The sequence below is a fragment of the Nesoenas mayeri genome (genome assembly GCF_963082525.1).
Source record: "Nesoenas mayeri genome assembly, chromosome: 8".
NCBI lineage: Eukaryota > Metazoa > Chordata > Aves > Columbiformes > Columbidae > Nesoenas > Nesoenas mayeri.
This window is the reverse complement of record NC_137554.1, coordinates 12448626-12476562: the sequence shown is the minus strand read 5'-3', so window position 1 is coordinate 12476562 and position 27937 is coordinate 12448626. Positions and strand designations below refer to the sequence as shown.

Genomic DNA, 27937 nt, shown 5'->3' with positions numbered 1-27937 from the left:
AATTATTTTCATAGCAGAAATTTCATCTTATGCATACTACTTCTAGTCAGATTTTCCATTTCTATGAGTTTTGGCTTCCTCCCGTCCAATAAGACAAATGACTTTGTAGCATCCTTTTGCAATTTTGACCATCCACATCACATTCATAACATCCAGGACAAAACTTGAGATAATCCAGGCGCTCTGGGCTGCAAATCCTAATCTCTGGAAAGCTTCTGTTCCAAATGAAGAAATTACGTGGCTGTAATATACAGGCATGACGGCAATCCTCACCACGAAGAACACAACTGTCATCAGCACACCATTGATGATGTTGGCCTTCGAAGATTTGGGATATCCCAGTACTTCAAAAAACCACCTGCAAAAGAAGCGTTCACAGATACCAGACAGACTTGAAGCCAAGGATTTTTTTCCTCTGATTAATAATTTTATTAATTGCTTCTTCCCTTATCATTTCTAAATTATTGCACTGTGTTTTGGCTTAGTTGCAAATCCTCCTGCTTGGCTGCATATTTTTCCCCCCACTTAAGCGGTGTGTGATATCCCGTACACCGCAGAATAACATGTAAAAATAACTTGATTTGCACTGTAAAGCAGTTGACAACCGGTGTGAATTTCAGTTACTGTTGTGCAATACAATGCAATACAAATTCTCTTCTAAAATGATAAATGCAAACGTATTACTTGTTCCTATAGTTTGCACCAACAGGCAGCTAAAATTCTGTCTGTTTCCCTGAAAGTAATTCTAGCATTGTATTTGGGTGTGATAATCTAGATAGAGCTCCAATTTCCAGTGTCTCGGACTTGGGATTTTCTGACTGCTTCTGTTCAGCCTGAAACCAGAACTTCAGAACGAGATATGGCTAACGACACTGGACAGTGTCACAGGTAGGTACATTACGCATCGGAAAAGTTAAATCTAAAACCCCCCTCTCTCACTACTACTACTGAGTCCTAACTGGTCTTTAAAAAAATAATGTTGCATATTAATTCCTTAGTAGACAGCCATAACTTAACTTTTGCCCAGCACACAGAACCTGCAGGTTGAATTCCTAGAAAAAGGAACAACACATTCTTCTAATTCTTGATCATTCACATGCAAACCAGAAAAAAATGCAAGGAAAAATTTATGCAACAATGGCAGGTTAAAGATAGGACCAGAGGAAAGTTACCTAAGTCACTCTATTCATGATGGCAGATGGGGAAGTAGAATAATCAGTTTATTTCCAAGAAAATATGAGGATAAAACTGTTTAACAAAAAAAAACAGTTCTAAAACTGTTTGTTTTGGTTTTTTGTTTTGTTTTTTTTCAAGTAATTTTTACTTTAATTACCTACAGATTACAATCTAGGTAATTACAGATATACTAAAAAGATTTGCCAGACATCCGGATCTAACAGAAATACTCCAGCAATTCGTTAAGAGTGCAACTGAGACAATTAAAATCCAGGCACTGGAGGTGGCGGTCCAGCCCAGAAGCAGGATACCTCACCACAGCAACACTGTCCAGACGATGAAAAGAGAGACCTGATGTATTTGGTCAGACTAGCAATCAGAGCCTGTACTTTTGTTGATATATACAATGCAGATTCCAAAAGTAATATGAAAAAAGGTTTTAAAATATACTGTGATGTGCCAACATGGGTAACTGGACATCTGTTTAAAACCTTCTTTCTCTCAGCAAACTCAAAAAGAAGTCCGTAATCACAATTTTACCTACCACCATTCACAATTAATTACATAAATTCTGATACTAACATTAAAAGATCTAAATGCTGAGCATGAAGACAACCTCCAATTAGACATCCCTAACGACACAGACAGGAAATACAAATAAAATACTACAGTTCTGAGATTAGAATAACATTTTATATTTTAGTAATAGCTATTTTGGTAATCCTAAGAATGTAAACAAGAAACATAAGTCACTATCATTATCCACTACTTACTGTCTTAAGGGTCTGGTTCTCTTCAAATTTAATGAAAACAAAACATTCATGGACTAATGAGATGACATCCCATAGTGCAAGGGACTTTATCTCCTACAGTGATTTCTGTTTTTCTGAGAAAGCAGTAAATTTCGGTATTCAAAGACACATGATCTCCCCATAGGCATTTTAAAAGTATAACTTATATTACTTTTAATAGCCAGATGTATCACAACACTTCCTAACGCCACAGTCTGCAAGGTAAGCATCAGTACAGGTACCTCCCAAACATGGGATGAAATCCTGTTTTGGCAGAAGTCAGCTGGGAGAACAGCCATTCACTAGGACATGAATTTCAACATGGAAACCTGGAAAAACCTAGAATATAATACAACCTTTTTTCTTATTTTTATTTTTTTTTCCCCCTCTCTTCTTCCCTGTATTACTAAAATAAATTTAAAGAAGTGTTAAATTGCTCCTCAGTTCCTCTGTGCACATGGAGCACACACTATATTAGACTATGAACTCCTACTCAGCTCTACCTGGGCAACTGAAAGCAACCTCTGGAGAGTTTCATTATCCCATCCTACCCTACCATAAGTTGAATTTGCCAAGCTAATGTTCAGAAGAGATCTCAGCACATTTTTTTATTCTTAGAGATCTGAGGAATGCTACAGTCTCATAAAATATTTCAGAGTTTACAGTCACAATGCAGTAACTGTTAAGAGTCAAGATACCCTGTTCGCAGGATTACAGTCCCTATTTGCCTCACAAATCTTATCCTTCCTCTACCAGACACTTGGAAAAGAAAACAGATGCCACACACGTAGGATCAGTAAAGCAGAAATACACCTCAAAAAGTACGGGTGAGGAATACACATCTGATACACTGAAAGATCTGATCCAGTGCAAAACCATGTAGGAAGAGGAGAGGAGTGCAGCACTGCCCTACACCACAGCCCCTCTCCCCAGGTGAGTTGTTCCTGAGGCACATCCCTGTCCCCAGCTGGGCCATGGTGGCTGGGGACAGGGACAGAGGCCGCCCTCCCCAGGGCACCGGGACACGGCACTGACTGCCTTCCCCTACCAGCAGACATTCAACAACAAAAACAACTTCTGAAGTAACAGAAATAATAATAGTAGAGATTAAAATTTAAAAGAGTTATGCAAAAACTCCCTAACCACTTACCGCTGATTGACAAAAGGAGTGGAGAATTCTGCAAGCAGACGGAAGTTTCCAAAATAAGCCAACAGACCTTTGCTCTGGTTAGTGAAACAAAACAGACACATACACACAAAAAAAATCAACAATGTAGACATAAAATCTTGATTAAAGTCTTCAAGTATACATAGAATGATGCAATGTCTCAACTTCTTTATTAAAAATGATAAGAGTTTGCCAGCTGTGGCCAACATCCTTAACACTTTGAAATGAGGTTCACTACAAAAGCTGCAATTGTCCTTCAGGTATCTCAAGTCAGTAAGTTCTTACTTTAAATAACTTTTTAAAAGACTTACAGTTAATTGGCAATGGAAAGCTAGCTAGAGAAGACTGGCACAAGTAGTCATAAGTTATAATTACAATTACACTATTACTATCTAAGAAAACTGTAAATATTTTGGATTTCTCAATGTTTAAACATCAAGCCCTTCCTCCTGTCCCCCTGGGACAGGCTAGGAGCAGCACGTCATTTCTGCACTCGTGTCCAATACCTGCGGGTACAGGGACACCCGTGCACGTTGTAACCAAGCACTTTCCTCCCAGTGACAAAGTACAGAAGATTTTTTTTTAAATACTGTCAGTGAGTGTCCTGAACAACCTATGAAGTGTGTGTCATGGTGCCTCTCTGACCCACCACGTGCACCAACACCCACAACTTCAGGCATTTCATGTCAGTTCACGCTATGTCAAATGGAAAAATCTCTGTCCTTAACCAAATCCTCTCCTACCTCCAAGAGCAAGTTTTGAAAGGAGATACTTATGAGTAGCTTTCTCTGAAGATCAGAGAATGAGAGTAACACAGATGTCTGCAGGCAGAGCCATATCCAAATAATAAAAACTGATTTAAAAGAAGGTCACACTAACACTACTCTTTCCATTTACTCCAGAAACAACTAATGAAATTTCTGCATCAGGGATTAGCCTTGGTAGCGGTATTTTCACTTCTCTAATATTCAACTGTAATTCACTTTAATCTGTGATAATATTAGTAGATCTAATTATCTTCAACCTGAAACAGAGTCTTTGTCAGTGTACTTCATTCCCTTTAAACCATTATGCAAGAAATCTGACAGTAATCTGGCATCTCAACACTTCTAACATCGTAAGCCTGGGATTCACACAGTAGGCAGGGAAAGAAGTGTGGTAAATGAAGTAAACTGTATTTTAAAAGATTTCTTTATTTACTGAATGAGCTTTTTAGAAGAAATTCAGGAGCATTATTCTGGAGGTCAGTGGGATTTCTACTAAGTCACATGGGCATCTTTGAGAAATTCCAGCAACAGCAGCGAGTAACTAAGTCTTTATCCTAGAACAGTATCCTTCTCTTCCCCTTTTCCCTTCAATGCATATATGCCACAGACATTATAGATATATACAGTTAATCGTCCACTGTTTCTCCACCACAGTAACCCTAAACGAGAAGTCTCAGAGGATCAGTTTGTGCCGCAACAGATTAAAAAACAAAAGCAAAATCCAACACAAAAAAGGAAAAAGAAAGAAACACACCCCAGGAAAAAAACAATATACCCAGCTGACTGTAGTACATTGACCAGAGTTAAGGATCACTGGCCTTGCAAATAGAATCACAAGCAGAATATAACCACTTGAAACCATTTCCTTTCAATTTTCCAGCTAAATTCAGACGTGGTTTTATTTGAAACACTTTTCTATAACCATGTGAAAAGCCTCTCTGTCAAAGTCTCTCTACAGCAAAGACTGAGAAGGGTTTTAATTCCAGCAGTTAAGTAAGTTACACATCTTTGTTGAAGGACTGTAACATTGAAAAAGTGTGCACTTACCACAAATGGCTGATAAAACCACTGAGAAAGTAATGACGATTATGCCTTTCACAAAGCTAATACACCAACAAAGGAAGAATATTTTAAGCATTAAGCAAGTAAGATCTATAAAAGCATTGTCTTTAATACCATCTACTTCTTATGTTACTGGAAAATACAGCACTCACCAGTACAAAATAGTAAGCATACAGAGCTGCCAAGTGATGTATTACAAAAAATTTGTCACCAATTGCCTTCCAGTAGTAAATAATAAGCAACAAATCTACGAGAGAAAAGAAATAATGATAAAGAACAACTTAGTATACTACCATTGACCTCCGAATAGTGTTTCTCTAAGTTTTAGAGGTATAAATGCCAATATATGGCATCAGTAGAAACACTCTGAATTAACTGTCTCTGAAGAGAGCATCTTTATGCTAAAGACTTTACTTTAATCGAAGCGTCAAGCAACTGTATTCTTCCAACAGCTGCCATGAATTATCAATTTCCACATCAATGAAAGTACAGAGGCAACAGCTTTAGCTGAAATATTTTGGATGGAAAAAGCGGATTCTGAATCTCATAGCAAGACTTCATGCTTATGAACCCAAACATTTCAAACAAGTGACCAAAAAAAAAAAAAAAAAGAAGGGGCTACACTGGGCATACCCAATATACAAATACATGCAATAAATGAAGGGATCTATTCCGCTATTCTGGGGAACTTTTGAATCAAAAAGTGGTTGTATTAGCAAACAGGGAACCATTTACCGAAAATATTTTGCAAGTGGCACTTGGAATGAGAAGCATGTTTGCTTCATTTAATAAAAATTTTCCAATTACTACAAAACAATATAGTGGACCTGAATTAAAGTTATAAGGAAAGCTCTGTCAGAAAAGTTCCTCCTGTGATGGTCTGAGATTACAGAAGACTTACTTTTCTGTACTGGAACAATCAACTTATGCTCCTACTTTCTCCAAATGAGTGCTTTGGACTGGAATATTAGTGACCAAAGTTCCAAATCAAAGATTGTACCCCTGTGCCTTTTGTATCTCCTGTAAGTGCCTTGATCTCTTTTATATTAGCTGTCCTCAGGCAGGACTCTATCTCACCTGGCAGAGCTATTCCACTTCCTATTAATTAAACATTAACTATATAAGGACATGAGAGAGAACAAGTGGCCAGGTTCAGGTCTCTGTTCAAAGGCATTCATTAATTCATAATGAAAGTCTAATGCATAATTATCCAAAAAAAGATACTAATGCATTTCAACGTGGGCGCTGAAGTTCTTATGGAAAAAACAGATACTTAAACTAACCCACAGTTTAACTGAGTGTGCTCATCACCAGCTTGTCAGTTCCACTGTGGTGAGAAATCTACTTTGAGAGACAGTCAGGTCCACAGCCCAGTCTCTGACCATCCTAACATGAGAAGTTTTCCCTGAAAATAGTCCAAGTCACAACAAGTTTTTGCTTTGGTAAGTCAGTATTATCCCCCCACACCATAAAAGAAAGCTCAAAAAACATTTTCTATAATAGCAAATTCCCCATGCCAACTTCAGTTAATAAATAACTAAGAACACAAAATATATGCAGTGGTAAATACCATACCAAGAAAACACTTAAAAATTTCCATGTTTTACATATCACTAATTTTTTCTTAAAGCGAGACCAAAAGGTGGATGGGCAGGATCCTAAGTTGTCATTTCCCTCAGCTTGTATTGAGGTTTACTAAAATTCCTCTGCCAAGATTCTTAGGTCACAAGAAGAAATATATAAAAGAGCTATGGGCTATAGACACCCTGAAGGGAGTGAATGGCACTGCTTTAGCACCTTCTCAACCGGCTGAAGGACAAACTGAGCTGGAGTTGGTGGTTGTGTATCAAACCATCACAAAGCCACAGAGAGGCATTTCCCCAGTGCTTGGGGAGGTATCATTCCATCTTTCATATCCACTGGCAAGATCCTCTGATTTCACCACAACCCACAACTCCATTAGCAATTTTAAAAGCCACAGTAGAAACTGTATTGTATGTACATATCACATCTCCAAGCATTGTATAAATACATAGGCATAGCAACTCAATGTAAATATACAGGTTGTGTTATATACACATTGCATAATTACCAGAAATGAGGTAGCCTGTGGTAATAGCAATATTCAGTTTCACAATTGAAGGGTCACCCCTGTAAACACACCAAAAATACACAGTTATAGCCTTTATAACAAGGTAATTTGCAAAGGACATACAGTCATCAAACACATAATGTCCATTTGGTCACCTTATTCTTGGCCCATGAGTACGGCATTACGAGATTTGCTTAAGAAAGATCCTGATTCTTTGTCTAACCAGATATAAGACATTACTAACTACCCTGATCAGGATCAGCCCCTGCCTTGGGGTCGAGGCTGCTCCAAGAGCTTTGCTAGAGACTAGAACTGAAACCCACCAAGTACCCTGAGCTGGCTCCTCTGGAAACAGAAGAGCTGTTCCTGTTCGTAAGAGGATGGATGCTTCTGGGGATAAACGGAGTGGAAGATGACAAAGAAATTATTTGCCCGTTCTTTGAAGCCAAGGAGCGTTTGAGGAGAAATGTTTTCAGAGTTGTTTCATGCCTTCTGTCCCTTCCCTTTTGGTGTCAAATGTTCAGCAGGCAAAGCTCTTAGTAGGAGACCCACCACTTCAGCTCCTCTAGCATGTTCAAACAACCCAAACTTGTGAATACAGCACAAAAAAGAGAAGCATCCACATTACAGTAAGTAACATTTGTTCTTTCCTCCACTGTCCTCTGTGCATTTCTACTTCGAAAAGTTTGGTAAGGAAATCTCTTCTCCTCAGCATAAAAATCATTACTTTTTTTTTTTAACTAAGTTGTGCATCTAATGTTTTGTGTAAGTATGAACTGAGCTGCAAGCGATAGGTCTACAGATTTATAAAATGTGGATGGCTCAAGACAAGCTGTGAAAGCAATCTTTGTTGTAAACCTTTTGAGAAAAAAGGAACACAACTGTGCTTACAGCCACCTCCAATACAAAGTCTAACGGAGCTAGAAAGCAGTAAAATGCTATTACTTAGTTATTGTTTTTTAATCCTATTTGAACAAAACAGCAGAAAAGATTTCCTGTATTATTGCAATGTGTTCACTAATTTTTAAGGCTTTCTTCTTAGCATCTAAACCTAACTGCTTCCCTGAGTGAGAGGGTAGCTTACAGGAAAATAGAAGGACTCACAAAATCAGAATTCTGCCATTAGGTGAGGAAAAACGTTACTAGGAGAGCCTAGAGCTCACTCCATCTCTTAAGATTGGCAACAAAGGCGCTCTCAACTGCAACTTGAGGCAGCAAAAATTTTCCATGGCTTCAAAACCTGGTTTCCTCAGCTATGTATGTTGTGGGCTGAGTGCTTCTTTAGGTGTAGTTCTTCTGAAAGTCACAGCTAGACACAGCACACAGACAGGACAGATGTGTTTCCACCACTTGAGCAGAAACTCTTTAAATAGGTACAGCCCTTTCCTTCGAGCTCCCAGCTGCAGCATCATAACCACACTTGTAAGTGTTCCCAACATACTCCAGCACATGATCACCAACACTGAGCCTGCGCTCGAGAACCTTCACATTCTTCTCCAGAGAAGATGCAAAGGACTGAGTATACGAAATTGGTTCCCTTGGTTCTGATTGCTAAGGAGGTGTGTATGGCAAATGAATTACACATGAGCATGCACAGGCAGATATAACAAACAAAAGTTGACATGACTGACTTTCATCAAACTTCTTTGCAGATATAGAGTCACACAAAATGCTAATCAAATGTCAGACTTCAAAAAGTGTAATGACTGTGGACAGTCATATGAAAAACCCTGCTCTTCTGCGAAGCTACGACTTAATTCAACTGTGTACATCTTCTTTACATTCACTTACAAACTACTGAAACTAGATTCACAAATGTTTCTTGTATCTTTCATACAAGGCTCCTGCAGAACAGCTCCTGCATCCTTCATCAGTGACCAAGTCCTACAACTGATGCCTGCATTTCAAAAGGACATCAGATTTCCAGGCCTTGCAACAGTCTGGCATTTCCCATGTCATTTGTTCTTTAACTCTTCAGTCTTATTCAACTTAAACCAAGACTAATGTGGATACAGCTACGAAGCAATGTAAAAATAATAAGCAACTTAAGATTTAATGTACAGCCACAAAAAAAGTCTGGAAAAAAATGGTTAAAGTTCTACACCGTCAGCTAAGGCTTTAATTACTGTGTACTGTGAACCAATATGACATGTGGGGGAATGCACAGACTAATGCTAGCCTGAACAATCTAATGTAAAAGGTCAGCCTTAGAAAATGTACAGCTGCAAATTCTGAGGAAACCACCCAACAATCCTGGCTTCACTGGTTGTATTTTACTTGCAGGCTACATACAAGTACTTGTAAAGCCATAGGCAATATTATGTTTGGTTTTCCTTTGCACTTAATCACTTGTGTGAACATGAATTCTAATCATTGAAACTGTTTTAGATACATTAAATGATACTTCACACATTTTTAAATTATTGGTTTAGTAACAAAAAATACTGATTTCCACACCTAGCTTGTTCTGTGCACGTCTAATTGACAAATTCCTGAAAACCATTAAGATAATTTTGACCGAGAAACAATTTACAGCAATACTGCCATGAAAAGAACCTGAAGATTTGATTTAAAGCACACAGATTAGATATACTCCCTGTTGATTTTTAAATATGAAGTTTTCTTTGCTCTACCAAACGTAGAACCAAATGTAAAACCACTGACAGCAATCATTGGAAACATATCTAAACAGAAGAAACTATTTAGAAGCAAAAATAGAAATACAGAAAAAAATTCTCCCAAAGGCAGATGGATTTTTTTTTCAAGATTTAATGTTTTTACATAATCTAGGATGCTAAGGCTCCATAAGCAAGATTAAGTTTTCAATATAGTATTCAGAAATATCTAAAATAACTTTTCTCGAACTTAAGAACAAAAAGTCATTTGATTTCTGCTTAATTTATTTTTTTTCTGGAATTATACCAGGAAAATTTGGTAAATGTGAAAATACAATTTACTTATCATCACCAAGAGGTTTTTATTCCTGCCATTCAAGACTTCTTTTGTACTATTTAGAACAAGGTCTATTCAAAGCAGGATAAAAGCTTCTATCTGATAAAGCTTACCACAACACACACTGAGAGTTATAATAACATGCTGCTTTTCAACATGGTTAACAGATCTCATAAGTTATTCATTTAAGATACTCGGACTCTCTAAAGATACCAGAATGCAATGAAAAAAAATCCAAAACAGCCAACTATTTAATCATATATCACTGTATACAGAAGAGGCCAATGTTACCTAAATTTGTGTTATTAATTAGTGTCACATTTATTAAAGTCACATAAGTCAGTGGCAGAGCACTTCAACCACCCAATCCGTTCTAGTTCACACTTTACTGTCATTAATTTATGATATCAAAAGAGCAGAACAAGCATCAGATGTTATGCGAGTTTAAACTGACTCAGTGTGGTACTTTGACAAGGCTAAAAACAACAGTCTATGACAGAAATATGAAATGAAACTTAAAATATTTAGTCTTCAGGAAAAATGTGTGCTTCCTTCCACAGGGAAAGGGTTCCAGAGGATGATGAGTGACAATTCAAAACACCAGTAGCGATCTGTAATTAATTCAACTGAAACAAAGCCATCTTGTTCCTGCTCCCTCAAAAAAGTGTGAAACAATGTAACTAGAAATCAAGAAAACACAAGCCTAATATAGAATATTTTGTTAGCTAGAGAAAATACTAGAAGTCCATTTATCAAATGGAAGACAGTACTTGAGACTTTCATACTTTTTTTAAAACAAAGATTCATAGAACCTTTATGGCAAGTAGAAATATAAACATCTTATTTTATCAATTTAGACATATGTATTTTATACACATAATAGGATTTTCCAGCTCTTTCTCACACACACTTTCCAGACCTGTAACAGCATTTCAATTTCACATTAAAATTATTACAGTAAAGAGCATAGTTTCAGTCATGCAGACTTTCAGTTACACTCTTGGTTCTATGCTTTAGTAATTTAATACGCTATTTCAAATCAATTGCTTATATTTTATCTATTCCACTTCACAGAGACACAATGTACTATGACATTAATACTGACAAAATCATTTGGAATTATCAAATAGTACATACATTAAAATGGACATATCACAACTGCATATTTTAAGGGAAATGGAACAATTATTTCAGTAACTAATACACTGCATGATTATTTTTTTCCTTCTCAATTATGTGGTTTTATTGTGTAAATATAACATATACATAACATGTCTTACCAGAGGTGGTCAGCATTAACAGCATCATCGTACAACAAAATGTACAGGCAAAATCCACCAACCACCAAGGCATGGAATGTGGACACTGTCCTGAAAAAAAGAGATCACAGTCACAAGGAGATAATGCCATTCACAACTTCATATACTGTGCTTAAGGTAGGATGTTTCCAAGGACATTTTCAACTGCACCCAGATACGTCTGTGGAAGACAATCATCTCTTCTTTATGCCACATCTAATCACTTATACAATGACAGATGGGAAAAAACAGTCAAAAAGAAGGAATTTATGTATTAGATTTGGGGCAGGGTGGTGGGGATGTTAAATAGGGTCTTAAAGTAATTGAGATCTATGTTTTCCCCCAATTGTCCTATATACTAATGAATCCTCAAAGACAGCATGACATCCAGTTCTCTAACAAACATTTACTGTGTTGTCCCATTTGCTGGAAAATCTGTATACATTTCATATTCAGATCGGCCCATGAGTCCTGCAGCAAGAGGTTTCTCCGTTCTATCAGGCACCAAATTAATAGATGACCCACAACACATCTGCCAAGTTCAGGTTTTGAAAAGAGGGGTATTAAGTGAAGAACCCTATCAATGACTTTTTCAGAAAGAATTTCTAGCACATTTCATGTAGATTCTGGTTTTCAAAGAGAAAACTTTCATAACAAAAGGTTGTAGCCAAGTATCTGAGGTATAAAAGCCACAGGTTCACATGAACTACCAGCTTGCAGCTTTACTTTACTTTATGCTCCTCTTGTCCTGTATAAAGTCACAGCAATCAGAGCTGCCTCGTCCATCCTTGGGTACTATACACTTTTTTCCCCAAGACACCAGTCTCAAGCAGGCTGCATGCACACTGTAGATAAACTCTGAATGTTAACAAGCCTTTAAAGAAAATTACCTATTGACAGAGGCCTCGCAGGGTTTCTGCCAGCACAGTCAGGATCAGTCCTGCCCTTTTGAGTCCACACATATTCTTGGAAGGTAGAACAATGCAATGGGCACAGGTCCAAAACATGTAACCTTGTCCCTCTAGCCATGGGTTTAACACTACTATAATCTGCATCTCATTCTGTGTAGCTACCGTCTGCTTTCCCACTTCCCAAGTGGGACTAGGAAGAAAAAATACTAGGTGCCAAAATAGCTCTAATGAATCAGGGATACAATTTGAAAGATGAGAACTCTAACTTAGATGCTGTGTGATTGGAAACACCTTTGCACTCACAGCATTAATGATATGCACACAAATGTATAGATATAGATGCTGTTTGTTATTAGTCTTGTCTTTGTACATGCTGAATGCATGTATTTGGAAAGTATTACTATTTTAAATGTGCATTAGTCACTCTCAGGAGTCTAAACTCTACCATGCAAGATTTTAACAAAACACCTTATTTCCTGTGGAAGACTCTGCAAAGAAAGCGTAGGTTATAATCCCCAGCCTCTTGGCAGAGGTTTTATTATTATCTATTGGAATTAGAAGATTCTGTAACTTTTCATAGAAGAAATCTCTGTTTACAATTTGTTTAAAGAGTGTCACCATGATATTTCCAGCAGTTTTTTCAATAGTGTTCAAAATAAAAAAAAGGAATGGAGATTAATATAATATGAAAAGTCAAATGTAGGAAGACTGATGAGAACATTTACTAACCATTATTGCACAGGTTGCTTTTTTTTTTGGCCTTTTTTTTTAAACAAAGGAAGAAAATTTAATTATCAGAATTTTAATTATAATTAATAGCTTAATTAAAATATCTACTCTTTCAACACAGAATTAAAAGAGAGCTAGGAACTTTGCTTCCCTTTTTAAACAAAGTCTGGTATATAAAACTAATGTTTGAGAAATACCTGGGATTTTCAAACTTTAGGAGAGGATAACACTGAAAGAAGTAAAATTTGTCCTAAAATACAGCTCATTAGTTTACAGTTGCAATTTGTCTCAGAAGTAGCTGTTTATCCAAACCCTAGTGCTTAGAATACAAGCTGTACACGAGCACAGCACTTGAAGGGGGAGAGAGGAAAAGAAAAGAAAAAAGAGAGGAAAAAAAGGAAAAAAAGCAGATTTCCTCCTCCCTAACTCTGGACTTTGAAGTTTCTCCATAGAAGAGAGGACAGAAGAAGGGAAATAGTGCAGCACTTCATTTTAACATGGAATCTAGGTCAAGCTATCAGGCTCTGCACACATCCTTGAAATTACTGTCAAAGCTTGCATCCTTTAACTCCTCATTAAACTGCAAAGAAAAGTTGCACTAAGTTGCATACTTGTCCCTTTATTATTGAATACATATATATTTTCACAACTGCTTAACAGCAGTACAAACGTATTATAAAAGAGGTGACAGGAATTTATGCACAACAAATTAGAGTTATACTACATCTGCATCGAAGTATAGTTTTTAACTCATTTTGAGTCTACGTACTTAAGATTCCAGAAGCAATTAGTTTATTGCTTCCTAATTCTTGGAAGGTCAGAATTAACAAATTGACAGTATGAAAAACATAGTCCAGAGCTGCAGCTCAAATGCCTGGTTACAAAACCCTCCAAACTGTAACAATATATTTTTCAATGCTGCAGCTCATTTCAGGCAGATGCCCAATTCCAGACCCAGCTGAGCTGATAAAAATGCATAACCATCCTCTGTGCCAGTTTCCTTCAGGACTGCCAACAGAACCATTTGTGTGAGCACTCCCAACACTATTCAATATAGGGCAAAATAACAACCATCTACTTTTAAATCATTTAAGTTAATGCAACACATTTTACTGGGAGATAGTAGCTTCTTCTACCTGCACAGCTGCCTGCAGAATACATATACGTCCATCTACATTCTCTGAATATATAATATATTGGGATGTCTCTACATTTTGGTGAAACATTACAGTGATGAAGCAGTTTGACAAAACACTGTGTTTGATTAGCGGAGTCAATCCTTTGTAGAAACGCAAGCACTGTTAGCCTGTCCGTCCCTTCATGCCCTCCTCAGGTATAATATCAACAAGCTGCTGATGAACATGCTTTGTGTTTCACGCCTTCTAACTCCGGAGCTGGATGTAGCACTGGACCACGACTCACCTGTGTCCCAACATCTACATCCTCCTACCAACCCCAAGGAAACATGTGGAAAGAAGTAAAAAGGACAGTGCCTGGGGAGCTGTATCGAGAGTTAAACAACTTGCTAGAAAGTAGCCAAGAGATTACAGAGCAGCATATTTTCAGCACACATCCAATGTGTGAAACAATTCATATGTTATTATGCAAAGTACTACAAATTAGCAGGCATGGGATAAGTTCTCAGAAAGCCTATTATGCAATCCAAGGGTCACTTGATGTGGCTTAAAGACAAAGGTTCAGCTCCAGCATGATAACAGTTTGGTCTAGTTTCTCTGACTGCCTCTATTATCAATTGTAACACAGAGGTAAACCTAAGATGCACTGATATCATGAACTCGCATCCTACAAAGTTGTTCCAGCAGATAGGTAATTATTTAAAGGTGGAACTGAAATTAAGATGGTGCCTTTAAGAACACTGTATGTGGACGTTTGCCAAATGGAACAGCAAGACTATTTGAGTTGCTAATGCTGCCTAGAACAATGGAAACAACTTTAGAAGCATCCACCTGATATTGCCTTTCAACGGCACTGAGGAGCAACAGTGATACGACTAATGCATTTTGAATGCCGTGACAGCCATACAATACACATTTTTGAGCTTCAAATTCAAGAAACATCTGAAAAATATTTTAAAGTTGTAATATGCTACTCAAGCATGCAGTTATACTGTATAAATTAATCTCAACCAGAGAAGCTTGTGTACTACATTACACCCTTTTGGAGTAGTATATTGCAAATAAAACCTCAGTGGTCATCCCATTTGCAATTACTACCCTATACTTCCTTTATGGCTTAAAAGAGAGGAAAGCGCCCAGGAAAGATTCTCAGGGTAGAACAAGTTTCTAACAGCGCTCTGAGGAGACAAGTGCAATGCAGGTGGATCCATCCCAGTGGCGGAGCTGCAGAAACACAAAGGGAGCGAGGATGGATTTTAGATTGAGTTTCCACAACTCCTTCCTGAATGTGTACCCTGTGTCTGTCATAGCTTTCCTTCTTCTTCTTGCAGTCTCCTTCCCCATCAACACACAGATGTAACCTTTCTAACTCTGCCTCACTCCAATACTACACCAAAGATTCATCAAATTTCTTGGAAAATCACAACGTATATAAAACAGGTTGTAATGCGGTAGTACCGCGAGAACAGAGAGCAACTTGCGTTGCACCCAAAAGCATGACCAGAGATACACAAGCATTTAGCTCATGGAATAAATTACAACACTTTTGATTTTCATGTATGTTTGGTGGAAGTGAATTTTGTACCTCTTCTCTTTACTAGAGGCATCACAGAGAAACCATTTAAAATAAATCCACTTCAGCTTATTACCTCTCACCAGTCACTGTTTTCTTTTTTTCCTGACTTTCACTTGGGCATCACTGTCTAACAAAGCATTCCGTGTACAAGTGTTTGTAATGTTTTAACTAATAACGTTTTCTCCAGTTTTATATATACACGCAATGGTCCAGATGTTGCCAATGTCAGATAGGTCATTATCTACAGATTGTTTTGAACACTCTACCTTGAATTCCATTCGATCTTCCTTTTTTGGCTGAGATTGTTAAAACCAGGTGTTACTCGCGTTGACAACCAAGAGCTCAGAACATGGAACAGGAGCTGAAATACAGTAAAACTGGCAAGAGCAATGCCAATAGTCAGGTTGCTGAAGGTAGCCATTGTTCTTCAGCCTGTGAAGAAAAGCAGAAGGAAATTTCAGTCCATTCTCCATTTAACTACTTTAGGCAGCTATAGAAAGTGGGTTTGACAGTTAACTCACCAACAGAAATATTATTCACTAGAAGTTTCCTCCTGTTCATGTAAGCCTTAATAATATAAAAGTATCTCAAAACTGTTATATGTAAAAGTTGCGTTTTGGTGGATTTTGTGTGTGTATTTTGTTGCTGTTGTTTTCCGATTATTTTTTTTAATTAACATTTGCATATGATACATTTTCATTGCCTAAAGTCGCATGTATTTTATTTACAGGGAAAGGGCAGGAACGCTCACTGACCAGTGCCACCGCCAGCTCTGAAGCCTCCACTCCTGCCCCAAGAAGCTCCAAAGTTAAAACTCATCTCATTCTCACCAGATTGACTGCTGCTGACAGGATTTTTAAAAGCAACAATGAAATCAGATAAGCATAGCAGAGAGTTTTCCAGGTCAGCCTCAGGAAACAACAGCCTCACTGCAGCTTTATGTTTGCACACTTGACAGACCCAGCAGTTCTCAACCTGCACTTAATTCACAGCTGTGGGCTTCTCTTGGTGATAGCGTACAAGACGGCGTATTGGAGCTTTTTTCTTCTTCACGTAGAAGTCTAAACTTTGCACAATTTCAGAGCACACTGAAAAGCTTCCTATCATCAGAGCTACTGCGCTTTTCAGATGTTGGATGTTTAGCTATTTCATGTGGCCTAAATAAATAACTAAACGATTCCAAACATAAACGTCAGTCTCTAAATGCTTCAGTCATTTCTCTTGAGTCACCAGTACTTTGCAAGACAGAATGACAGTGTTGTGAAGTGCTTTATACTCCAATACTGGCAAAGGCTACAAACTCATAAAAAGTCAATTTGTAATAAGCTGAACAGAAAAGGGAAAAAGATATATAGCTTCATCTAAAATATTTAAATATTTTAATAGCCATTTAAGTAACTTCTGTTACTTATTTTAGTTTTAGTGAAGAAAATATCTATAAATAAAATGAAAACTTAAGGGCTAGCATAATTTGATGTTACTACAGCAACCTAATGGTCAACAAAACCCAGTACAAGTATATAATACATTTATGTCCATCTTTAGTTCACATGCACTATAGGATAAGGGATCGTGCTTTAGATTTTTGAAATTGTATCTGCATTGCAGACAGAAAGCAACTTGAACTCCAGAGAAGGAAAAAAAACGAACAAAAAACACAGAAAGAAAAGTCCACCAGTAAAAATAATAACTTTTCAAAAAATTAAGCACAATATTCTCACCTGATGGTGTAAATAATGAGAATATTAAACCATGCTTTGCATTTAAACTTAGAACTTCAACCAATCTGTATTACATACAGATCAGGAAAAAAAAATACTTTTGCCTTCAAAGATTAAGAAGCAGAAGGTTCAACAATCTCAAACTTCCTTCCCACCCCACCCCCCTCCAAATTGAAAACTTTCTCCGACTAGTACCCACAGTAAAAAGCTACAGCTATAGAAGCAGAATGCAGAATAAATAAGAGCAGATTTGCAGAGTGCAACTGACATCCATATCACATGGATTTCAAGTGTTTACTTCAGACCAGCTTTAATGCTGTCCTATGGACTCCACACAGTTAGGTGACTTTTGATGTGTTTTTCAGGCCGATCTTCCTGCTTAGTTTAACCCAAAAAGAATCCAGCTTGCACGCTCTGGGACAGCTACGCAACACAAAGCCAAGGGCAGTAAGTGATGGTGGTCAGGAGATTCAGTTCATAAGTGCATTTTTACTCCAAACTAAAATTTTAATGTGCACACATCGCAGTGCATTTCAAAAAAGTCTGGTTCATTCCAGTTGTTTATCTGATGACCTGTTCTAGTTCAGCAGCATAGTAGTCATGCATACTTTTTAATGCTAATCTATTAAAACTTTCAGTTTCAAATACTATCGTGAGTATTCAGTATTCTCTCACGTACTTTTTACGCTATTCTCCACATACTTCTCCATTTGACTCTACTGGCCAAGAAACAAAATATTAATCAAACTTTATGCACTTTTTACACAGTTTGAAGTACTAGAGACAATAGGTGTTAAGGCCTATATTCTAAAACATTTCCATTTGAAGGAATAAAACAAGCAACTAAATTTTAAATTTTACAGTTTAAACCCACTGCTGAGTGCTGTGTGGTACCCATCCCAGATCCTACTCCTGGGGCTAAAACCTTGCTATTACATCATCTCATTTGTAGAAAGCAAGTCCTCTCTTGGGTGACACAAAGAAAAAAAATCAGTTGATTTAATTCCTAAAGTGTGTGAAGGAAGCCGAAATGCATGTTGAAGACAATTCTCTTCAGAAAAATAGCAAAACCATTGACCATCAATCATACTTACTTCATCCTTTTGACTAAAACTTAGCAATTCTCATGATGCTACCAATTTTATTCACCTGCAATGACTGTAAGTAGTACCTCTGAGTTTCAAAGACATTGACGTAATCTCTTAGACAAAAGAAATCCACACTTTGTTTTGTTTCCTTAGCACCAGAAGATTTTATGAGGTAAGTAATGTTTCGGTGTGTGACAGGTGTCCATAGTGCAAGAGATTATGGAATTAAACAAAAAGCCTCCCAACCAGTCCTTGCAAGAAGTGAATCAGAAGAGCTAATCTTACTTCTAAGGAGCTTGTAGAGGGAATTTGTTTTAAGGAAAATCAGTTGCGTGGAAAGCATGTGATCCAACTTTCAGAAGTATTATGTACCTCTACGTCTCCACAGTTTTAGCAGCAAGTACAGAACTGTGATTCCAGTGAGGGAGAGAGTTATGATGGCAGCAGAGAAGAAGCCAGCCACCCAGCCTCTGTGGCTGGTCTCACAGACATTCATAAGGGCTTTGCAAGACTGATTTCAGAAAGTGATTTCAAATGTGCTTATCAAGATGCTGTTTCAGTACATTACGTACTAAGTCCAGGAATAATTTCATGTTTTACTTAAGCAAATTAAGGCTGCTGTATTTGAATTCAAATCAAGGGCCAGATGTAAACACACTGGTCCATGTGAGATGGAAGAACAGTTCAACTATAAACATTTTCTCGTATCTCCAAGTTGTTTTCAACTATATCCTGTTTAATATGAAAATTAGCTGTTGTTTCCCAATTCTTTTTATTCAAAAGAAAAAAATCACTCCTGTTGTTGAACCAAAGCTTATCACTTAAAACAAACATAATTAGCTTCTGATTACATACAATTTCTTTGCCCTTAAGACAATGGCCAGTTACTAAGTCAAAGGCAGCTTCAACTACACTATGTTTTTTCTGCCCCAGTATCTTCTTATAGCTGTCCAGCAAAGTCTGATCTAGATACAGAACTTCATGGATTATATATGAGCAGACACTTTATCCTCCTAACTGCATAGTCATTGATTACCATTCAGTCAGCTGATACGGTTTTTGAGTTAGTGGCAGGCTGGGTGGGGAGGGAGGTGTAGTGTAACTACTTTGCAATTCAGGGAAAAAAGTATTATATCCAGGTTGGTTCTTCACTATTAGTTTTTTAGCAGTGAATTTCCTGAATTATCCAAAATTACTGTCTTAACCATTCAGTTAGACAGTAATTACAAATGACCAGACATTTACTCCTGCACTTTTTCAATGTGGTCTTTAAGTAACTAAGTATCAAACACTGTAAACTAACAACTTCCAGCAAGGTATTCGTTACAGATGGCCAGCACAGTACCAAATTGCCCCAGTAATTCTGAAAAAAATCTAATAACACAGCTTTTCAATCATACTAGGTAAGAGCTGAAAATACACTCTTTTCATCTGCTATTAACATGCTGTGGTTTTCTTGCAATTCTGTTTCTCCTTAATTTAGAAGAAAAAAACCAACAATATTAAGACTCAACATTCATTCACCTCCAATATGAAAGCATTATGAATATCTGATAGAAACAAGTCCACACGTAACTGAAAGATGACAAAGGAGCAGAATCAATGGCATTTAGCATTTATGTTCTCCTCATTTTACTGTTTCCACATCAATTTTTCACATAATAAAAACAAGAAATGCAACTGTACAGCCACAAGACATAGTAAGGAAGTACAGAGAAATGCATGAAGCCCACAGCTCCTACTTTCTTCAAGGCTGGATTTCAAGATAAATAGGATCAATTTCCAAACAGGCTTACACCTTAAAGCTGCTAGTGATACCAGGACATCCTACTCAGCCCTGTGCTTTTCTGAGCTGTTCAAAACTGAAAGCCAAATCCAACTGTAAAACTTGCCACACTGATTTGCAAAGAGCAGGGTGGGACTACTGACTGTTTGCTCATTTTATAACAAGCCTAAGAAGAAGACATCTGCAGTGCTTGAGTTTTGCTGTAATGTTCGTTCTGAATAGTAGTTTCTATTGCTCTAATTAGATGTATCCTACTTAGCTCAGTAAGCAGCATTAAGGAAACACACAACAAAATTGAAGCTAGTCACAGTTTAAGCCATTCCCTTTCTAGGTAAGGCTACTGATACCCCGAACTCCACTTTGCTGTCTGCTCTTAAAACTCCAAAACAACTGGCAGATTAGGCACGCTTTTTATAATCACAGGTTAAACAGGGAGAGCCGTGCGCTTCTATATCCTTTACCTACACCATCGATGCCCTCAAAGCTGCAGGAAGTTTGAAGTCCGAAAGCAACGGAGAGGGGAAAAAGCCCCGCATTCGGAGGCGGCACCGAGCGGAGGGGCGCGCAGGGACCCCAACAGGCAACCTCCCGAAGCAGCGCAGCGCTGACGAGCAGCCGCCGGGCGCTCCCCCCGCGCCGGGCATTACCTAGCGCTCCCCGTCGGCCGAAGCGCCCGCCGCTTCACCGTGCCCGCCCGCGGCGGCAGCCCCGGACGGCTGGCAAGCAGGCAAGCAAGCGGGCTGGCAGCCGCCGCACACACTCGCCGCGCTGGCTCGGACAAGGGCCACCCGCTGCCGCTGCGGGAGAAGGCAGAGAACAGGCGTACTCGGCGCTGTCGGAGCGGCGAGCGCTGCGGCCCCCCGGGGGCGGCACCGCGCAAGGGGCGGCCCGTCCCTGGCGGAGGGAGGGAAGGAGAGAACCCCTCCGCGCAGCCCCACGGGGTGGGGAAAAGGGGCTGCACCGCCCCCGCCCAGCCAGCGCCGGCCCCTCCGCAGTCCGCCGGGTCCGCGGCCACCTCCCTCCCTACCCTCCGCACCTGGGAGCGGGGCTACCGACGCCGCGCCTCCGCCATGCTTCCTCGCAGCAGCGGGGACGGGACAGCCCTTTCCCAGGCGCAGGATGCTCCGCTGGTGGCGGCGGAGGCTCCGGCTGCGACGATCGGGTTACGGCAGGCGTAGCCTTAAAGGGGCCGAGCCGCCGCCGCCACCTGCCGCCGAGCTCGGCTCGCCGCCGGGGAGGGGAGGGGAGGGCGACCTCCCCGGCCCCGCCCGCCCGCCCGCCCCGCGCTACCGGCCACCCCCCCCCGCCCCACAGCAGCTCCGCGGGCCGCGCAGGCACGGGCTGGGAGCCGGCGGGCTGGCTGTGGGTGCCGCGCCGCCTGGGCAAACAGCCGCGCAGGAGCGGCGTTGGCTACACTGAGTAAATAACCCGGGACGGCCCTTAAACTCGCGGTCTGCGCGGTTCGAAACGCGGCGCTGTCACAGCGCAACGCAGCGCCCGGCTGTGCGGGCAGCGCGGCGGGAGCGAGTCCGCGGCCGGGAAACGTCCCGCCGGCCGCCCCGGCACCGCGGCTGCTGCCCGGGGCCGCGGAGCCTGCGAGCTGCCAGAGCCGGTGCGTGTGTGCCGCGATGGCCTGTGGGTCCCCAAATCCTGCTAAATGCACGTGTCTGAGAACAGCTTATGTGTTGGGGGAGGAAAAATTCCTGTTAGCTTTAGCATCACACCTTCTGACAGCATTTTGGTCACTTTGCCTTTTATTTATGTAGCCCCATTGTCTGAAATACATAACGGGAAAATGCTGATATGACTGTTGGCATGCTAGGAATCCATTTATGCACTTCCTGATGGCACCATACCGCACAGGGTCATCAGTAACACAGCCGCCATACAGACAGCAGGTAATGCTGATACTTGCAATTTTTTAAAAATAAATGTTGTGGGGTTTGTCAAATTATTTTTAATTTTACATTTTTGAACTGTTGTATTTAAAAATCAAAAAGAAGCAAAAATATGATGACAAAATTGAGTATTATGATGGTGTCTGTTTTTTTGCCAACTAGAAAGCAGGACTCTTCCTCTTGGCATGCTTCTATTTTACACATCCTAAACCACCTCAACTCTCTGTTCCCATTAAGGATTCCAGAAATTTTAAAATTCTCCTCTCTCCAACAACATAATGTTGAAGGTATTCACATATCTCACACTAGATTAAGCTGCATCTGTCAAAGAAATCATCTACCCCAACTATGTACACTAATCCCTCTTGCAAGATGCCTCGCACGGCAGGAATGCTGTGGCTTAAGCATGAACAGAAACTGCTGCTGGCTTGCCTCAGTACGCCGATCTGTGAAACACAGAAACTTGGGCACTGATTAATGAGGCGCTGCCCCATCCTCGCTGTGGAAATGGTAACCTGTGGGAGGTAGGTGGGCACAATGCCAGCATCTGCAGCTCTTTCAAGCCATCTCAGCTTAAACCATTGCTGAACATAAATGAACTGCCAGATAAGTGTTTGTGTAAACATTGGAACTATGGAAGTTTGACTTCCTAGGGACTCGTGTCTTATGGTTGACCAGCTTTTAAACTGAAACTTGTTAACAAAATTCCACAAGGCATTCTCAGCTAAGCGACGGAGGAGATCCCATTCCTGCTTCCAGTCTCCTTCCATTCCAGAAACAGATGGACAAATGAAGACAGCAATATCATACCAACACAATTGCTTAGTGAAATTGTGATAAAAACCTCATCTTTTACTCTCATATTTTATTCCTCATATAAGGAAGCTTTCAACCTATTTTCTATCATGTCTACAGTTTTTTAGTGAAACAGAACATTCACTAAAACCTAAGAACTGCACGGTGGGATCATAAACCACTTTCAAGATGACATAAACTAGAAAAGTTATAAGATAACTTTTTCTTCAGTAATTGACCTTCCAATGAACAGCCCTTAACTTTTGCTTAATCCAATATCACTGACTTTGCAGTTCCTTTATACATACTCCTTGCCCTCTTAAGTTGTAACAACTATGGCAACAGTCTTCCATATGAACAAGCAGTGGACTTCGGAGGTGACAGATGACCTGCAGTGAAGGCAGGAATGGCTGGCCTAGGGCCTGCAGGCACAGACAAGGACTTTCCAGGCATGGTTAAGAACCAAAGGCTCTGAACAACAAGCTGTGGCAGACTTAGCTGCCCTGTTTTATGATGTTATTTCTCCCAGCTGCCTGAGGTCATGATCAGTCTACTAGAGCACAACAATGAAAGTAGGTAGTTTTTTAATACATCAACCTGTGACCTGGAGTCTCCACCACACAAGTGTGGTAATACCTAGCAGCAGGGTAAAGCAGAGAGTAGAGAGTGGTAATGTCTTAAACTGAAGAGAGAGCTCTGCCAGAGACCACCTAACAGAGCTCTAAGCCTCTAAATAACTCATCACCATTATGCACTTACAGGTTAGGAAGGGTCTAGAAGTCAAACCAGACTCTCCCCAAGACCTCTGTATCAGGCCTGTGTAGCACAGCCTACCAAACAATTCCCTTGGCTCAGGATGCTGCGTGGGTGAAAGAAACTAGTTTGACCTGCCTCACTGCTCTCACCTTGGCCCACGATCATCATGTTGTCGAGCATGCAGCACATCCTGACCAGAGGCAATACCATCTTCCAACACCCCAGCAACACGTGCTGGGTTGAGCGCTGCTGACTGGAAAGCTGAGAATAGTGATGCACTGAGGATTCCTGGCTGGCAACTGCTCTCCATGTGAGCATACAGCAGGATCTCCCTCAGCTTTTTGATAAACAGAATTTGCAGATAAAAGAGAACTGGCTATGGGGGTATGAAGGCATTGTAGTAGAAGGGAGACCTGTAGACATGGTTAGATACAGCTATCATAAGTCCAGGTTGCCTTGGATTGGTTGTCTGTCCTCTTTTCCAACCAGAAATGTTCTCCAGAAAGATTCTGAGAATGGCCAGTATAACTGCCACTGTTGGTATCTAATCATCTCATCAGGTTGGATGTTACTGCATATATGCAGCAGCCTCGCCTTGGATGCCCCATGTCCACCAATCCCCCAGAGCAAATACACTAGGCCTGTAGTGCATGTGCAAAGCAATTCACCCCCAAAAAAACAGAGTACTCTACCACTCCTACAAAGTGTTGCATGAAGTTACCACACAATTACTTTGAGCATTTCCAGTAAGTCTCAAAAGTGTACTTGTGTACTTGTGCACCTATTTCTGCATCACAAATACAGTAGCCAAAGGGTGGGATAAACAGTCACCAGAGCAGCATCACAGCAAACTGGTTGCTATATAGTGACCACAGTTGGGCTTTCACAACTAATGCATCTCCTCCTCACTCTCTTGTGATGTGCAGACACCATTTTGCAGCAGCTGCAAACGAAAGCTGTCACTGCTAAATGGTAACTGGCGAGAAGCTAACCAGTAACAAATGCAGCTTCTAAACCTCAGCTTCAGCAGTGGCAGGGAGTATAGGCAATGGGCACGCTAAGGCAAGGTGTAGAACAGAGATTTAGGGATACAAGGTGAAAAATAAAATTATATTCTATGCCAACAGAAAGATCACAGGGAATGTAGGGAGCATGAAGGTATCACAGTAGCATGTGCAGGTAACAGCATAATTCAGTTGGCTTCAGCTGAACCACCATACTTACACTATGTAACAGAAAAATTGGGCTCCGCCTTTCATCTATGCTTTAATTATATAGAACGTCTTGGTCACATTGTTGATTTTCACCTTCATGCCAATTAGGACCAGGAATTCCCTAAGTGAGGAACAAATTCTGCTGAAATAGAGGGATTCTGCTCAGACAGTGCAGTAAAGAGAATGTAGCACAATATAAGTTGAAGTCTGCAGTAATCCATCCTCAGCCAAGTTATACACACCTGCTCTGTACCCTTCTCCTTTTGTAACTGACTTCCAGCATGGCACTTCAGGTATGGTAAAAATCTGTTGTCAGATGACTGCTTGTAGCTCCCACTAAAATCCATGAGAGTGATGTGACCATGAATAGAAAACTACATGGTACCCTTTCCTAAGTACGCCTGTAATTTCAGAACTGTGCTTTCTCAGAACAGAGACTGCCTCTGCCAAGAACAAAGCCTTTATCATGATTGCTGTACTGAAAAGTGAGGCTTATGTGAAAAAGGAAAACACTTCTGGAGCACTTGCAAATTATTTCAGTTGTGGTTTTGAACTTACACAGGACGTAACTAATCTTTCTCTCTGAATTTAACAATTGTAATAAGAATAGTCTTAATGAATGTTTAAAGCCTGATTGGTTTATGAAAGAAATTATATAACATGGTGTTCTAGCAGCAGTGAATTGAACTCAGTGACCTAAAAAATGCTTAGATTTCTTTCCATCTTCGGAAGTTCCTAGGTTTACCTGTCTGAAGAAGGAGATATTCCCAGAAAATCAATTATACATGTAAGCAAAAATATCACAGAGATGAAAGAACATATGAAAGAACAAGCACAATTCTCCTTTCACAACACTGTGAATCAAGAGTAACTCCACTGAAGCCAACGAGTTACACTGGTGTGAGTGAGAAAAGAACCAGCTCCATTGTCTGAAAATTGCTTGGGCCACCCACGGAGTCAAATTGCAGTAACTGTATGCAGCTAATAGTGCACTGTTTAATTCAGAAAGCCCAAGACTGAAAAGAGGACACTGAAAAGAAAGGGTCTGGATTCATTTCTAGCTAAAAAAACCTGAAAAATAGCAGGAAAAATGGTCAATCGAAAAGGAAAAAAAGAAAGAAAAATTCCATTTATAAAAATCCTCCCTCCCCCAAAAAATTTGCATAGAAAAAAACAGACTGAATCTCTGTGTTATCTTCATTTTCCAAACAGCACACACGTTTTGTGTGAACGTTTGCGTTTTCTGTGTTGATGCATATTGTGTTGTACTTACTGAGCACTACAGAATGTGAGTCTTACCTTTCCAGCACAGGTCACTAACATATCCTGGCACATTTTTAGGTAGCAGTGTACTAAACAATACCTACATTTTCCCCCACTTTATTTTACTTCCTTTAAACACACCTTCCCTTTTTCATGTTAGATAGGTTAGTTTAGCTTTCCGAGCCCCTCTCGCCCCATGCAAAAAAGCATTTCTGCCAGTAGTACGTGATACACAGCAATGGAGCAAAGGGTTGTTTCTAGAAAGCTGCCTGGTCACTAACCTCCTCCTGTATCTTGGCCTCCCTTCTTCAGTTTTCTTTCAGTTTTTCTGTCTTGTCTTCTCCATTTCTCTCTCATCACACACTGTCTCTTTCATCTAGTTACACCTCACTTGCCGCATTACCCTCTTTATTGGTATTATTGTCCCGATTGTGGCCATCCAGAAGTTACTGAGGACCTGTAAAACAGCACACTGTGAGTTATGCTGCATTACAAACCACTACACCGACGCACTGTGTCAGCATTATGACAAAACATCAAACTGCATTAAGACAGACATGTTGAATATGATCCACAGAACTCGCAGGAATGCCATCCCGTTTTTTGGTTTCCTGGTCATTCCGTCTCCTCTTTCCTCCCCCCATCCCGGCCATGTTATCCTCTATTTTCTTATCACCTTTTCCTTTTCTGTCACTTTATTTTCTTTCTCTCCACAGTCATTTTCCCCTGGTTTCCTTCATTGTCCACATCTCATTCCTCCACGCATTTTCTGTCCTCCAGTGTGGCCACATAAAGGACTATAATGGAGGCAGTACTGCAGCTTTGTTAAATGTGTCCTTGGCTCTTTAGCAGACAAAGCTGCACCTGGGTGCATCTTTGAGATCAGCGAACTCAGGCTCTAGAAAGCGTTCCATTCCCAAAGGCTTAAACCAGAGAGCTCCGAGATTAACATGACTTCTCTGTTCCCTAATCTCCAAGCTAGAGCACACTAGAAACAGCAGGAGTAAGCTTGAAATAATACCAGATTCTTTTCTTCACATGCACATATTTCCTTTTGCCTTGTGTGAGTCGAGGCTCTTAGCAACAAGAGCACTGTAGAGTGGGGTAGTGACTAGAATTTGATGATCTCAGAATAGCAGAAAATGAAAGAAGATGTACTTTGCAATGGCATACAATTGAAAAGCATGAAATTGGTGCCAAGCAGTGCTAAAAACAAACAAATAATTTCCCAACAATTCAACATGCAACGGGGCAGAAAGCAATGCTTTTTAAAATATTCAGACTGCTAATTAAAATCAGCATAATTGAAGCAGAGAAGAAAACAGTGCTTGTAGATACTAGGTATTTTGTTTCATATGAAAGCATCAGATTTTCAGGAGCAGCACATCAGGTAAAAAGGCAGAGCACATGCTTGGGGTAGTATCACTCATCTGTATGCTAAAGATAGCTCTACGCCTTGCTTAGATCAGTCTAAACTTTGGCGCATGCTGTGGCAGCTGCATGGCATTTAACTGTGCCTCTTGCGGCACGCACCACAGTGTGCAAAGAATGGTTTATTAAGATATTTTAATGGCAGATGTATTCACCTGAAAAGGTTAAGTAGTTTCTTCAGACAATATAGTTTCCTCTGAGTGTCTGTCAATTTTTAAGATTTTGCAAAAATTTGTTTATCATTTTTAGTGCTTTTTCCATCCTCTGTTGATCAGTGAAAGCCTTGAGGAAACAAGGAAGGAAAATTACTTGTCAGTGGAAGGAAAC

At 39.9% G+C, this 27937-nt stretch overlaps 1 protein-coding gene across 1 annotated transcript; it reads right to left on the bottom strand.

The window, feature by feature from the left end:
• Positions 1-42: 42 nt before the first annotated feature.
• LOC308042977 (TLC domain-containing protein 4-B-like) lies at positions 43-27851 on the bottom strand (the record flags this gene model as incomplete). The annotated part of the gene is made up of 8 exons (XM_080348774.1): positions 27766-27851; positions 26461-26636; positions 15925-16090; positions 11289-11378; positions 7057-7115; positions 5117-5211; positions 3118-3191; positions 43-358 (listed from the first exon to the last, which is right to left on the bottom strand). The coding sequence occupies exons 3-8, from the start codon at positions 16077-16079 to the stop codon at positions 43-45; spliced, it is 789 nt and encodes a 262-aa protein (XP_080204900.1). The 5' UTR covers positions 16080-16090; positions 26461-26636; positions 27766-27851.
• Between the last annotated feature and the right edge of the window lie 86 nt (positions 27852-27937).